Source organism: Linepithema humile, chromosome 4 (assembly GCF_040581485.1).
Source record: "Linepithema humile isolate Giens D197 chromosome 4, Lhum_UNIL_v1.0, whole genome shotgun sequence".
Classification (NCBI taxonomy): Eukaryota; Metazoa; Arthropoda; class Insecta; order Hymenoptera; family Formicidae; genus Linepithema; species Linepithema humile.
The window spans coordinates 2362166-2376498 of NC_090131.1; the positions used below are offsets into that span (position 1 = coordinate 2362166).

At 32.9% G+C, this 14333-nt stretch overlaps 2 protein-coding genes across 8 annotated transcripts in view; both read right to left on the reverse strand.

The window, feature by feature from the left end:
• The window catches only part of LOC105672208 (ankyrin-3-like), a 31069-nt gene extending 20356 nt beyond the window's left edge, over nucleotides 1-10713 (reverse strand). For 3 of the 4 annotated variants that reach the window (XM_012366984.2, XM_012366986.2, XM_012366987.2), the window contains exons 1-11: nucleotides 10595-10713; nucleotides 5779-5880; nucleotides 5406-5538; nucleotides 5163-5326; nucleotides 4689-4844; nucleotides 4476-4604; nucleotides 3945-4142; nucleotides 3314-3610; nucleotides 2593-2790; nucleotides 1603-1749; nucleotides 6-155 (exon numbers count right to left, since the gene is read on the reverse strand). In XM_012366984.2, the coding sequence (XP_012222407.1) occupies nucleotides 6-155; nucleotides 1603-1749; nucleotides 2593-2790; nucleotides 3314-3610; nucleotides 3945-4142; nucleotides 4476-4604; nucleotides 4689-4844; nucleotides 5163-5326; nucleotides 5406-5538; nucleotides 5779-5880; nucleotides 10595-10636 (1716 nt within the window). In that variant the 5' untranslated portion in view covers nucleotides 10637-10713. Of the gene's footprint in view, nucleotides 1-5; nucleotides 156-1602; nucleotides 1750-2592; nucleotides 2791-3313; nucleotides 3611-3944; nucleotides 4143-4475; nucleotides 4605-4688; nucleotides 4845-5162; nucleotides 5327-5405; nucleotides 5539-5778; nucleotides 5881-7668; nucleotides 8243-10594 lie in introns of those variants that run through there. The other variant, XM_012366985.2, reaches the window with a different exon arrangement.
• On the reverse strand, nucleotides 10062-14157 carry JMJD5 (Jumonji domain containing 5). 4 transcript variants are annotated; one of them, XM_012366989.2, is made up of 8 exons: nucleotides 13998-14157; nucleotides 13089-13222; nucleotides 12712-12853; nucleotides 12423-12609; nucleotides 12192-12347; nucleotides 11819-12036; nucleotides 11595-11756; nucleotides 10062-11484 (listed from the first exon to the last, which is right to left on the reverse strand). In XM_012366989.2, exons 2-8 carry the CDS (start codon nucleotides 13217-13219, stop codon nucleotides 11227-11229), a joined length of 1254 nt encoding a protein of 417 aa, XP_012222412.2. In that variant the 5' UTR covers nucleotides 13220-13222; nucleotides 13998-14157; the 3' UTR covers nucleotides 10062-11226. The 4 variants fall into 4 exon arrangements, with proteins under 4 accessions (XP_012222412.2, XP_012222414.2, XP_067208907.1 ...); XM_012366991.2 differs by lacking the exon at nucleotides 13998-14157 and adding an exon at nucleotides 13921-13939; XM_067352806.1 differs by lacking the exon at nucleotides 13998-14157 and adding an exon at nucleotides 13330-13462.
• Nucleotides 14158-14333: the final 176 nt, after the last annotated feature.

The window sequence follows — 14333 nt, forward strand, 5'->3', positions numbered from 1 at the left end:
CAAACCTTTCCTTGAACATCGAGTTTGCTCTCTTTTTGTAAAAGTATATTTGCAACATTCATATTTCCGTACTTAGCCGCGATATGTAAAGGTGTGAAGCCGTTTTTCGTTGCAGCTTTGAGAGAAGCATTGTTCTCCACAAGAATGGCCGCCACCTGTTTGTCAAAAAATTTTTCTTACAAAAAAAGTTCTTTAGATATATCTTAGTCTTGACTTATAGATTTTTGCAAGCAAATTTGGCTTTTAACTCTCCGGACAAAATAGATTTCTCATTACTTTAAGTATATCAGTCTTCTTTTACTAATATTTTTCATACGAAACAAATATTTATTCTACATATACTTACATAAAATTTAAAATTTAAGTTGAGGATAAAAATATATAAATTATCTCTTGCAAGATAGATGAATATTAAAAATGGAGAATCTATTAAAAATGTATTTGTGTAACGGAACGATATAATACGATTATGAGTATGATAATGGATGTCACTAATCAGAAAATTATTCATATAGGTTAATGCTTATTTAATAAGTCATATCCCACCCACGCGTATTCATGTACGAACTTTACGAAGGCGTTAATAAATTATTTATGAGACGCAGAAATACAAGGGTAACGTTTGGTTTGACGTTGTATGCTTGACAATCGATATCGAGTCTTAGAGGAATAATAATTGTCAAATGTCACAAGGTGAAACTACTACGCTCATTCAACCTGTTTATATCTTCGTATAACCAAATATTCTAATAAAGGCTACGTTCCGAAATTCACTGCCAGTACTAAAAATCTATAATTTCCCTGATGGAAATATTTTGCTGAAAGTACTATAAAATCAATGAAAAGTAAAATAAAAGTTTTTGAAAAATTACTGAATATATTTCAAAATGAATCATAATTTTCCGTATGAAAATTTAATGTAATACTATGAAATATAAGAAAAATATACTGCTGAAAAGTAATAAAAGTTTTGAAATAATTATCATTATGAAATTTACTGAATTAAACTGAAAACTGTTACTTTTTAATGAAAAATTGCTGAAATATTTATGAAATTAATTAATGGGGTCAATTGAGAGAAATTTTCAAATACATTTCAGCAAAATTTCGTTAAATTATCAGAAAAATTTTTCCATCAGGGTTACGTTACGTATATTGTAGATTTTTTTGTATTTGTAGATTTTCGGAACGCAGCGAAAATAGGAAGCGGGAAAGAGGAAAAAGCGGCGAAAAGATAAAATTATATATTTAAAGTATATTTCACGAAATGTGAAATACGTGAAAATGAAAAACTTAAGGTAACATAAATAGTAAACAATGTAATGAAAAAGTTTATTACATAACGAATATACATGATGAATATAAACATAACATAAAATATATAATCAACATAAACAAATGTCCATTAACACAAGAGATGAAACAAAGATGTGGGAGATGGACGATGCAAACAATATGCACAAATAATAAATGATAACGAAGCTGTGTCCGCAGCCTGTCTCCATCTTAAATGAAGTATTCGCGTTGCCGAGTCCAAAACAAGTATATTCTGCTTTGCGCGGCGATGTAATCCGCTATTTGCGCATACTCTTTGTACATTACCTCTTCTTGACCCTCCTTCGCCGCGATATGCAGTGCCGTGTACATGTCTTTTGTGGCGGTGTCTACAGCTGCACCGTGCTGCATTAACAACATGACAATGTCGATATTTCCTAATCGAGACGCAATATGAAGCGGCGTTTGTTGTTCCTACAAAAGAACAAGATAGTGTTGAAAAATGTAGAGAAATCCTATTTGCGATTAGATGAAAGCGTGAAGACGACGTGACGTTGACGTGTGATTTAAGATTAAAGAAATTGGAATTATCAAATTACCAAATTAATAAAAGCAATATTAACTCTTTGAGGCACAGATATTCCGATTATACAAACATTGATAATTAACTTGACGATTATTAGAAATTTAAATATTTTTCTTGCAATATATATATACATATATGTTAAAATATTTTTTTGGTCATATATTTTCCCAGATAGCGTGCATATCTTAAAGCATCTAAAAGACATCATTTTTAAGATATCTTTTAGCATGCTGTCTGGGTTTATTTATCTATTTTTTTTTTCTCTTAAATTTTGTTTAGTTTTTTCGATAAAATAATATAAATTACTATTGTACAAATGACAACATAATTAAATTGTGAAACGGTCACGGCAAATTCGTGAAAATGTAATACTTGTATTACTGTGCCTTAAGAAGTGCCTTAAGGGATAAGCGATCAGAGAAGAAAGCGTGGAGAATTATGGATTCGCAATTAGTTGCAATTGGAAAATGATCAAAATTTACTTGCAAATTGTCAGTAAGAAGCGTTAAAGTTAAATGTCGGTATATGAGACTGGTTAATGGCTCATGCTTTTGTATACTGGGGTGCATATGAGTGATTATTCGTATGTAAAATGGCTTTCTATAACAAATTTTGGAAAGGTACTTCGGTATTCGTTGTCGCTTTAACTTAAACAAGCGATAATCACTGGTTGAAGGTCGATAAAGCGGCAAAAAGAGGGTCGGAGTCGGAATGCAACACGCTTTACTTACCCTTGCACGAGCATCGACTTTGGCACCATTTCTTAGCAAAATTCGAATAATGTCAGTTTGATTAGCTCTAGCTGCCAGATGCAGGGGTGTTTCACCCCTGACAGTTGGCACGTCAGGATTGGCTTCATGCTGTAGTAGGAATATCACGATATTCATACACCCCATAAAACTGGCCACATGTAATGGAGTCAGTCCGGACTGCAAAACACACATTGTTAATATTTCGACTTCTCGATACGACTCCAAAGTTAATTTGATTGATTTTCTTCCGTATCATTTGGGCGATTAGCGTCTCGAAGACAGACAACCGAATAAGTCAATGCGTAAAAATAATCACAATATAAAAGAAAAAAATTTTGTCAATTTTAATTTTGTCAGTAACGCACGACCCTTTAACCAGTCTTTGAAATTAATGAATCAATTTTATTTTTATGGGACATAGAAGAACGGATAAAGATTATTTTCGATATCAGATACATTAATTATCTCTGATGTGCGACACATTTCAACGTGATTTTTTTGTACATAAAATATATTTAAATAACGATCACTTTTGTGCAATTTTTGCGATTGATATCACCATTTGGCTTCGTAATATTCCATCGAACGTTGCTATATTGACACTGTGTAGAAATAATCGTGACTTATAGTTTGCGAAGAGACATTTATGAGAGTATAATTCGAGATGCTTGAGTGCAAACGAAGAAATGAGTTGTGTTACCTCGGTGGTCGACTCGATGGACGCTCCATGCTTCAGCAAGAGTTCCACTACTTTGATGCGATTCTTTTTGCAAGCGATATGGAGCGGCGTAAAGCCATTCAGAGCTCGAGCGTTTGGGTCGGCTTTTCGATCGAGTAGTAATTTAGCGACTCTAACGTGTCCGCAGTGTGCGGCAACGTGGAGCGAAGTCAGATAATCAATGGTCACTTCGTCTACCGGCGCTCGATGGTACAGCAATACTCTCGCAGCGTCCACGTGATCTCCTTGGGAAGCCATGTGCAACGGTGCGAGTCCATTCTACAAGAAAGTTTAAGATTTTTAATTTAAGACAAAAATATTAATTATCAAATAAAATTTTAATTTAAATTATTAAACTTTAAAACAGTTAATATTGGGAAATACATTTAAAAAGAAAAGAATCAGAATTTAATAAAGTGAAGATAAAAGTGGACGATAAAAAAAAGTAGCAATTTAAAATACTGTAATAAAATTTTATTCTTCAATTTTAATGTTAACTTTCTTTCATAATTTAGTCGTTAAAATGTAAAAATAACGTTGAAAATATAATAAGAAAAGACTACGAGAAAAGCTTGAAATTTTTCATTAAATAGAGTATTAATTAAAAATGTACCTTCGTACGCGCGCTGATCGGTGCTGAATTTTCAAGGAGCGTGCTGACAACTTGTTCATGTCCTGATCGCGCCGCACAATGAAGCGGGGTTAAACCATCTCTAGTCTTAGCATCGATTTGCGCTGAGTTCTCCAATAATACTTTCACCATATTATTCTTGCCCCATTTTGCTGCCACATGTAGCGGACTGATATTGTGCTGAAAAACACAATTACGAATTATAAAGCTTTATAAAGCTGAAATAATTTATTCAGAAACGCTATTTACAACAATTCAGAAAATTCTTAAAATGATCTCAAAGTTAGCTACTTTTGACATAAAAAAGGACATTATTTATTATTAAATGCAATACTAAAAATGTATAATTTTATATTGTTTTTGCACAATATTTCTTGTTTTCAAAACACATTCTATTAACTTATCTACCCTTAAAAAATCTTTAACTGATCTACCTTTTCAAAAATTTAAAGTTTAAGTTATTTTCAAATTGCTTGTTCGATTGATTATTTTTATCATAGTGATTGCCCTCACCTTAGCTAAGTAATTTACATCAGCTCCTCGTTTTATTAATAACCGTGCTATCTCTTCGTTTCCATAATGAGCGGCGATGTGAAGAGGAGTAAAACCACTCTTTGATGTCACATCGGGCTTATGGTCGTTCTATAACATTCAATTGTTGAATTGTGAAAATGCTTAATTATTTCTAATTCAATTGTTTAATTATTTAATTATCCTAAAGCCTACCTGCAAGAGTAGATCAGCAGCTTTGCAATCGTCTTTCTTAGCGGCGATATGCAGAGCCGGCAGTCTAACCTTGCCTTTCGAATCATTTTCCAGGAGTACACTGACCACTTTGTCGTGGCCTTGCTGCATCGCCACGGCGAGTGGTGTGAATCCGTCCTGAAAAATGTTAAAATAATTTTATTTTTATTTATTTTAATTATTAAATTTATTTTATTTATTTTAATTAAATGTAAAAATTTTAAAAAGCATAATTTTTTCTCTTATTATACAATTTACAATTTATTAACAATTTAAAACAGTATAATTTCGATGAGTTTAAATTTTAATATTATTTGTTAATTTTAATATTATTATTATTATTATTATTACACGCGAGAATGATTTCTTTATACGTGAAAAAGTTGAGCTTATTAAAGATGTATTTATTTCAGTCTTTGATTGAGTATACTTTGAAAAAGTAGATAAAATCTCTACCTCCGTTGCGAGACTCTGATTGGCTCCATTGCTGAGCAAAAGCTTGACCACTTGATCGTGATTCTCCTGCGCAGCCATATATAAAGGAGTAAATCCATTTTGAGACTGGATGTTAACGGCAGCACCATATTGAATAAGTATATTGACTATTTCGCACTGGCCAGCTAGAAAATTAGTATGCAAAATTTAAGAGAATACAGCTAAAACAGTGTGTTTGGTATAGCGGGAATTATTCTTTCTTACCTAACGAAGCTATATGCAATGCGGTATTTCCTTTTTTCGTCGCCGCATCTACCTTCGCACCCCTTTTTAACAGCTCTGTTACAATTTCAACATGACCATCCTTCGAAGCTAAATGCAAGGCATTTAGACCATTCTGCAATCAAACGCAAATATGACTATCATAAAAATACAACTGTTACAATAAGAAACACAATTATTTAAATAAAATTTAAATCTAAATTAAATAATAAGCATTTCTTTTTAATTCTTACATTTTTTTTAGTAGAATATAATAAAATGCTTATAAAAATGTAATAATTAAAGTCATTAAAAATAATAATGAAGTTTAATTTACTTCCATAATTAGTTATTATATTTAAAACTTAATGCTTACCGAGTTGGCTGTATTAATGTCTAAATCGGTGTTGAGAAATTCGACTACTTTTTCGAGATTGCCGGACCGAGCGGCGCGAAGAAATGCTGTCGTGTCATCAGTCTAAATGCAAAACATTTTATTCTGTAATAAATGTCTGTAGAAACAAAGCAATTTCAATTGCATAAAAAAATAATACGGAGAAAAATAGAGAGGATAGCGATAAAGCACAAAAAGAGTTTTAAAAAAGTATTAAAAAAGGTGAAAGAGTGCGTGAGTGGTTATTTATATATGTAGATGCGATGCATAAGCTACCTGGTTTATAGCAGTAATGCAACTCTGTCCTTTCTTTTTTTATGCATTTAACACTTTGTGCTTATTATTATTATCCCTTTATTAACAATCAATGTTATGGCATATCGCTCATTTGCCGCAACAGTGACATAACTCAAATATCGTAAATTTATAATTTGGTAAAAACATTATTTTGAAATGCCTAAATTTCTTCTCAAATTATAAAGATTTAAAACATTCAAACTCGTTCTCTGGAAAATCGTGATTTTAGAGTTATATCAGCAAATAAGCGATATATGTTTATTACTTTCACTTTAAAGTAATTGTAAATAGCCAAAGATATGTTAAACGTTTTCAAAATTTATTCTTTTCCCGAACGATTCTAAAATCTTCTGGCTAAGAAAATCTACATAAAGCATGTAAATACAGAAAGAGCTTAAAGAATCTTTTGAAGAACTTTTTAAGATTAATAATTTATTATAAGTTTGCTCTTTCCAATATCACACATAATATAGAAAAAAAAATTTATTTAATATGTGGCAAAATTTGGTCCCGAAAATTTATACTAAAGAAAAAAGAATATTAGTTAAGTTGTAAACTAAAATTAATTAATATGGTGAATTCGTGATTTCTTTGGCACACGTCGTTTTCTCATAAAGTAAGAATTGCCTCGTCCCTGCCTGCACCCCGCTGTGATTCATCACGATAAGAGATTATGTCGACCAGGTGGTAAGCCAGCGTTAACGCTATTGGTGCACGCGCTATAACTCCGTTACCCTGACCTTTGACTGGTCGCTCCTGCCGGCTCCTGCACAACACCTCGATACAGTGCTTAATAAATTGCATTTTTTTTTCATTGCCGCATTCTTTCGAACACTGGTATGTGCCGCATTCGCTGACTGTCGCGACCAAACGCCCCCATGCATCCGGTGTATTTTACGCATCGCCCTGCCAGCGTGCTAGCCTACCCTTCTTATGCACTTTCCCGATTTCTCGGGGAAGCTTCGTTGCCCGAACTTGATATTGCACCGCGCTAGTGAGACCGTCAATTGAAACTAATACAAATTTAGCGAGTTACAAGCTTGAAAATCGTCATAGTTTGTCTTGCACGCAAGAGTAACCTGTATAACAATTAGAATGTAACAATTGCGGTAAAGATATATTTTTTCCTTCAATCGCAGCATCGGAAATTACGTATTCAAAAAAATTATGAAGTTTAAATATAGAAACTTGAACGAAACTTTAGCAATTAGCGCATTAACAATCGCCGACTATTACGATCCTGCTACAACCATCGATCACTTTGACCCTCATAGTTCGTGAATCATAGCGCCGCGAATTCTTCAAACGATGATAAATGATATTTTCGCGTACACCGATATTCGTACATGATACTTTCGTGTATATCGATTTTAGAACTTGGAGTCAAACGTGTACTCGAAAGCTCCACGCTCTCATTTCCCTCGGTTGGTCAAATTCGGCGAGCGCAAGAAAGAGGGATGAGAGAGGCACGAACGAGAAAGACGGAGAGAGACAGCGTGAAAGAAAGAGAGAGGGAGAGAGGAAGAGGGTGCGAGTGCCGGCTCTGAGAACCGCTATACTGCCTCTATTAGATACCTGATTGGTATTGTCGGTGACCATTGTGACTGACGGCTAGACCAGGGAAAGCGCCGTTCGACCGCTCTGGCAGCGAAACTTGCACGTCGTCGGCCGTCGCGCACGCACGAGACGCTCTTCTCCGCTTTAACACCGGCCACGCGCGTTACGCCACCATTTCTGCACACGATCCCCCGGGGGTGCGTGCACGGTGACGCCAGGAAGAGAGTGTCAGGAGGTAGGAGCCGCCCTGCGCGAATGCACAACGGCGCAGAATCGAGCGACAACGATCTCATATATAGAGGGAAGACGGACGCTCGGGGGGGCGGGAGAGGGGCGGAGGGGGCGGCCTGCACCGAGAGGGTGGTTGCCGGCTCACTCGCACCCCTTGCGAGAAGCACATGCGTCGTCCGTTTTCGCCGGTTTCCTCTCGCACCCCCTCCTACCCCCCCAGTTCTTCTCTTTCTCCCTTTCTCTTTTTCTGCCATAATGCGCTGTGTCGCTTTTTCAGCAGTAAATATCATTTTTGTTTTGTATCCTGGCTCTTTGTGAAACTTTGGCAGGCCGCTATCTTAAATGGCCATGATATCTCTCGATCTTCCGTGCTGCATAGTTTATTGCAGTAAAATAATAAAATTAATGATTGCACAAGAATAAAGTCTGTATTTTAAAATTAATTGTAAGATTTTTAGATTTTCTCACACTTCTTTTCTAAATACAATGCAATACTACTTTGGTCTGATTTAAACAGTGTTTTTTCACTAGCACGTTTTTTTTGTTGTTAAATAATTAGATAAGATATTCATGATTTCTTTTATAAATTATTTTTTAAAATTTATTATTATGTATTTATTGCAATTTTTTATATAAAATATTTCTAAAAGACATTGGTTCATATTATAATTAAACTAATATGAAAATTTTAGTAGAAAATACAAAAACAACTCATACATGTTATTATGTACGATTAGTATTATAGATCTTCTAATTCTCTAATCAAAATAAGAATAATAAAGTTTGCAGACATTTCTCGATGTGATCTTCTTTTTTAGATTTATTCTTAAAATACAATAAGCCTCTCTTCATCCCTTCTTGCATTTCTCATGTTTTTTCTCCGTCGCTGCATCTAATCTTTTCCTCTTGATCTCGCGTATGCGTGTATTATGAAATGGTTTAGACTGGAGGGATGTTATAAAAATGCACACCGTAGTGGTCGCCGTGTTGAATTACCGACAGGGTAGATAGAAAACGCTTCCACGGGGATGATAGCGCGCAACTCATAAAGGATTGTAGGGGTTGCAGGTGATACATTTCACTTCCGAACTGTCACGTGCTTACACGTGTTCAAACAACGTTTGCTCTCGAAGCCTATTTTCTTTTCGGACAGTGAATGTAAAGACAGTTGACCGAATATGCGCGAGATTAATCAGAGAAAGAATTAAATAATAAAACAATTATAATTTAATATAATTGAGACTTTTTACATGTGCTGTATTTTTTTGCTAACGTTTATTTCTTAGCGTTTACCTTTCAGTCACTTTATATTTTATCTCTTAACACACACACACACACACACACACAGTTGATTTCTTTAAAATTATAAAAATTACGCGATATTAATCTCATGAAAAATGGCACGATCAAATACGGATTGTCCATCAATAATTGTGCCGTCGTGTTCTGCTGATTAAATTGATCCAAATATTAACTTTTTATCATATGTCGAAAAGTTCAAAAGATGACCACAGCCATTGGCCGGTGAATATGTCAACATTCTAAATCGTATCTTAAAACAGCTTGTCGTTGCACATCACGATCAATAAAATCTTTATAGTCCGTATACGGTCGCCAGTAGGAAGAATAATGTAATGCATATATGCGTATCACCCCGTGCATATATTCCTTCGTAACAATTTTGCACTCGCGTGACTTCATCCAAGGTCGCGACCCCTGACTTCGTTATGCTGCCAAATTTGCACCCTTAATTCTCTTGCGCGCCAATCGGCTGTGAGATTTTATAGATACACGTAAAATCTCCAGTGTAACGATATTAATTTTTAATTGTCAATTAAAATTCTTTCTGTGTCAAATGAGACAGTGTGAAGAGGCATACATTGTAAATTTTGAAATAATGACAAACATGTAATTTTTATGATATAATATTAATCTTATCAAATTGATAACCGATTAATTAAACATTATTGTTGCTAACATTATATATATATCTTTCAAGATAAATTGCTAATAATAATTAAAAGCACTCTATGTACAAAGTCTTTACTTTAGAAAATTTGCTAAAATTTGTTATAATTTATTTTCACTGTAAAATTAGACAAAATCGCTTTTTCCCGAAAGAATATAAATATTGAAATAAAAATGGTAATAGTTTAATAAAGTATACCATAGAAAAAATGTTAACAATTGTATAATTGTGTGAATTTATTTACCATGTTAAATACAGAAAGATTACTTTTCTGATAAAATAACTACAATGTTCTGACAGATTTGTCTAAAAATAGCGTCGAGCTATCGCTTATTGGACAATGTCCAATAATCACCGCGAGCGTTTATGCAGACTTCGACAGCCAGTGATTCAGTTATCCGACATTAATTACATTTAATTTAGCGCATTATTAAAATTTATATATTTTTTTAATAACGCAAATTGATGCTCCCAACTATTGATGCATTTGTATAATGCAGCATTTGAATGAGCTCAAATATATTTTTAGAAACTACATATGCATATCAATCGAAGATTTAGTAAACACTTTTATCAACAGCGATGTTTGCAAATCGTGCAGTTACAGAAAATTGTTGTGCGAAACGTTCGATTTCAAGATTACCGTGCATGCCGTAGCATTCACATAGCAAGAAATTTAAGAAAGTTAAAATAGGGATTTACGTTATGAAAAAATGTCCATCATTGACGAACACGCATTTTTACCTGAAGCTTAATGATCGGTGGGAATGCGTCCTCTTTCGTCATCACTAAATAATAAACTGTATACTCTCTTTGACAAGCTCTATGTACACGCACGCTCTGTAAGCACCATGCTGAAGACGTAGACCGCCGGATATTAATAGAGTTCCACGTTATTTTTGTTAAACGCCTGTGTGCTGTGCTTTTGTTTAGCAATCACGAGTCTTACATTAATGTTTGAAGCTAGTACCTTAATAATTATTCGAATTCATACGTAATCTTCATTTTAACATATTGAAAGATATATTCTATTTTCCATTCTACAATGTTATTTGTATTGTATTTTCTCTCTATGATTCGATAATTTTATTTGTGAATGTCGGATTAATCGATTATCGATTTGACTAAAAGCTATTGATTTTTATTAGGGTGATTGTGAACAAATTTTTTGGTAAAAATTATGGATTTACATCCGTATAAATATCTTATTTTTAATAATAATAGTGATAATAAGTAAGAGTGTTGAATTTATATTGAGTTGCAATATTACATGCAGTATTATGCTGTTGTAACATAAAGGTTGTGGAAATTTAATAACAAGAAATCTTATTTGATCCATTCGTAAATTGTTACATATTTATATAGACAGAATAAGATTAATCCCACCAAAAACTAATCGAAAAACTCGGAGTAAAAGCGGTGACATGATGCCACCACTTTGGTGGAATATACAACATTTCTCCTGGCTTTAAATAAAATGTCATGCCATTGGCTTTACGAAAGTTCGGCCACTTATTGTAATCTGGCTTTACCGGATCTACTTGCGCGGTATTGTTAAGTAATTTGCTATCATAAGGATATAAATTCTCTGTTTCTGCTGGAGAGTATAAGATCACTCTTTTGTAACCAAACACCTGTGAAATAAAAATAATCACAATTACGATATGTGAATATAGTAAAATTACATAAAAATTATCGAAAAAAACTTTAATACATAACTCAAGTAATTTAAAGTATTTTTCACCTGAGAAAGTAGATTATTTTTTGGATCAAAGTGTAAAGGCGACACTGTGTGAGCAGGCCCAAACCAAACATTTATGTCAACTTCTGATAAACTCTCATCATTCTCTTCATCCGAGAATAAACAATACTCCGGTATTTCGAAATCCTCTTTTAATTCTGGTATCTAAGATTGATTTAAAATTTTTTATAAAGCGGGATTACACTGGTAAGCAATAAATTAATTACCTGTTCAAATAATTGATGTTGGGCTAAGTAAGCAACTTCGCTGTTATTTGCAATAATGTATTTTTGTAAAAATTCAGAAAAATTAACGAAACGTTGTGTCCAATCGGTATCGGTATAACGGGATCCAATTTCAATCGGAACTGTTCGAGATCCCGCAATTTTATTTAAATAATCAGAATTGCGCCATAACGTTAGTGCCTTCCAGTAATTCATACAGCCTAGGATGTATAAAGTTTCTTTATAATATAAAATTATTAAATATTAATACTACATACGATGAATATATTTTAAAACTATGTCACAGCACACAAGTTACATACAAGATCAAACATTTTGTTGATTTATAAATTGTTGACAGATTTATAATTCATACCTGTTAATATAGCCGGAGACTTCGGGCTAAAAATTTTATTATAAAATGTCTCCATTGAAGGTTTCTCAAAATATCTATCTGGATAATTAGAGACTAAAGAATTAATCTCCTCGTAATTTATTGAAATTTCTTCTAGATTCATGGTACCAAAATTTGCTATTAACATTAATTTTATTAATAATATAATTTATTATATTATTAACACATAAATATTCTTATAAATATATTTACCAGCATAATAATTATTTAGATTCCTAGCAATAGTTGTCAATAAATTTGGCACACTTGGAAGAGGTGCACCTAACAGAATACCTTTATCAATTTGATTAATGATATTCTTTACTACAGTCTTTTTCTTTCCTTCATCAATAAGACCTCCTTCAGCATTAATTTTGTACTCAAGTTCTAATAATACTGCCTAAATGTATTCGGTGCAATTCCAAAAAGAATTTACATAAATTAATGAAAGCTTCCCCAAGCAATATGTGATATATTCATATATATCATAAATATTTTATACCTTTACAATAGCGCATAGAGAATAACAATATCTATATTCCACGGGAACCTCTTTCCAGTAGCCTGAATTCAATGCTTCCCATATGCGGTCTAAACAAGCTTCCACTCTTTCTATTGCACTGCTTATCCATTTTTCCAAAGTTCTTATAAGGAAAATCAAATTACAATATAATTATAACTTATGTAAATTTTAGACACTGGTTTATTCTAATTAATGATTTCATTTTTTGCCATTAATCAATTTAACCAAATAATGTAAAATTAAATTTATTGCTTGTTTCAAAGCAATTGATTAAATTGACAAAATATATAAAGTTTTAATTTTATTTTATCTATATATGTATATATGATAATATTGTTTGAGTTTTTAATATTTACAATTTCTCGTCAGATGTATGTAGCACCTTAATTATGGAATGTAAGTGCAATTTTATTTCAATAGGTATATGATCTAATTCTCTTGTTAATGACTCCCAAGGAACTGTCGTCACGATGATACTGTGAGACATTTTCTGTAAATCATTTCAGGTATAATAATTATTAATTATTACAATTGCAACAAATCTTTACTTATAAAAACACACTTCTATTATACATGGGTTTACTTAAATATACCCACTGCACAACAACATGATCTGCTAAATAATATAAGATCTTTCCTGTTAACGAAAAAGTTTTAACTCTACAGAAACTTTCTATAAATACAATAACACTCTGCTTGATGCACAGAACTTTGAACAAAAAAGCTATAGTGCACAAAGGAACACAAGTGCCAGGTCCGTTGCACAAAATAAGTTCTGGATTTTCTTTCCATAAAATTGGAAAACAATTTAACGTGGAGAGTATAGTGGTCAAAATTGATGTGAAATACGATTGTCGAACTTCTCGGCTTCTATAAATTTCTATAATTTTGTAATCTTTATTGCCGTTCTCTAAATTTTTGACTTTTTCAGAACTTAGTTTATCTGTCTGAGCATAAATATATATTCTAGGCGAATAATTCTTAAAGTTCAAATGGTTAATGATTCGCAGCATCTCGGCTGTGTGTCCTCCAGATCCTAATATTATCATTGTTTTAACTGGACAAGATTCTCCTCTGGGCTTATTGCGTTTGATAAATATCAAATAATATACTCTTACAAATATCAGTACACAACAAGCAAGTGCAAAAAAGATAAAATATCTTGTATACATTTTTCCGTCTTATCACCTGAAAAAAATATTATAAAATAAAGTAAGTACTAAGATGTGGAACAGTGTTAAATTACGTTAAAAATCTTTACTAACCTCAAAATTTTGTTGTCAATTTGCATCATCAAGTGTCATTAAAGTTAAGAGATGATTATTAGATTAGGTTAGATCATAGATTGCAGAAAATCGATTGATTACCGCATCAACTAATTTTACTACAGAAAATATGATTCTGTATATTTTGTCTCTTGTCGTATTCTGATTGGTTGATTTCTCTGAATGTTAAGCCTGCATCAGACTATGCTTTCTAGTAAACTACAAAAAACGCACCATACAGCACACAGCATTTCTAGTAATTTACTAGATTGCATGCGAATGCTGCAACAAGTTGCATCTGGTTGCATAGTCTGACGCTGACTATACATGTCCGTC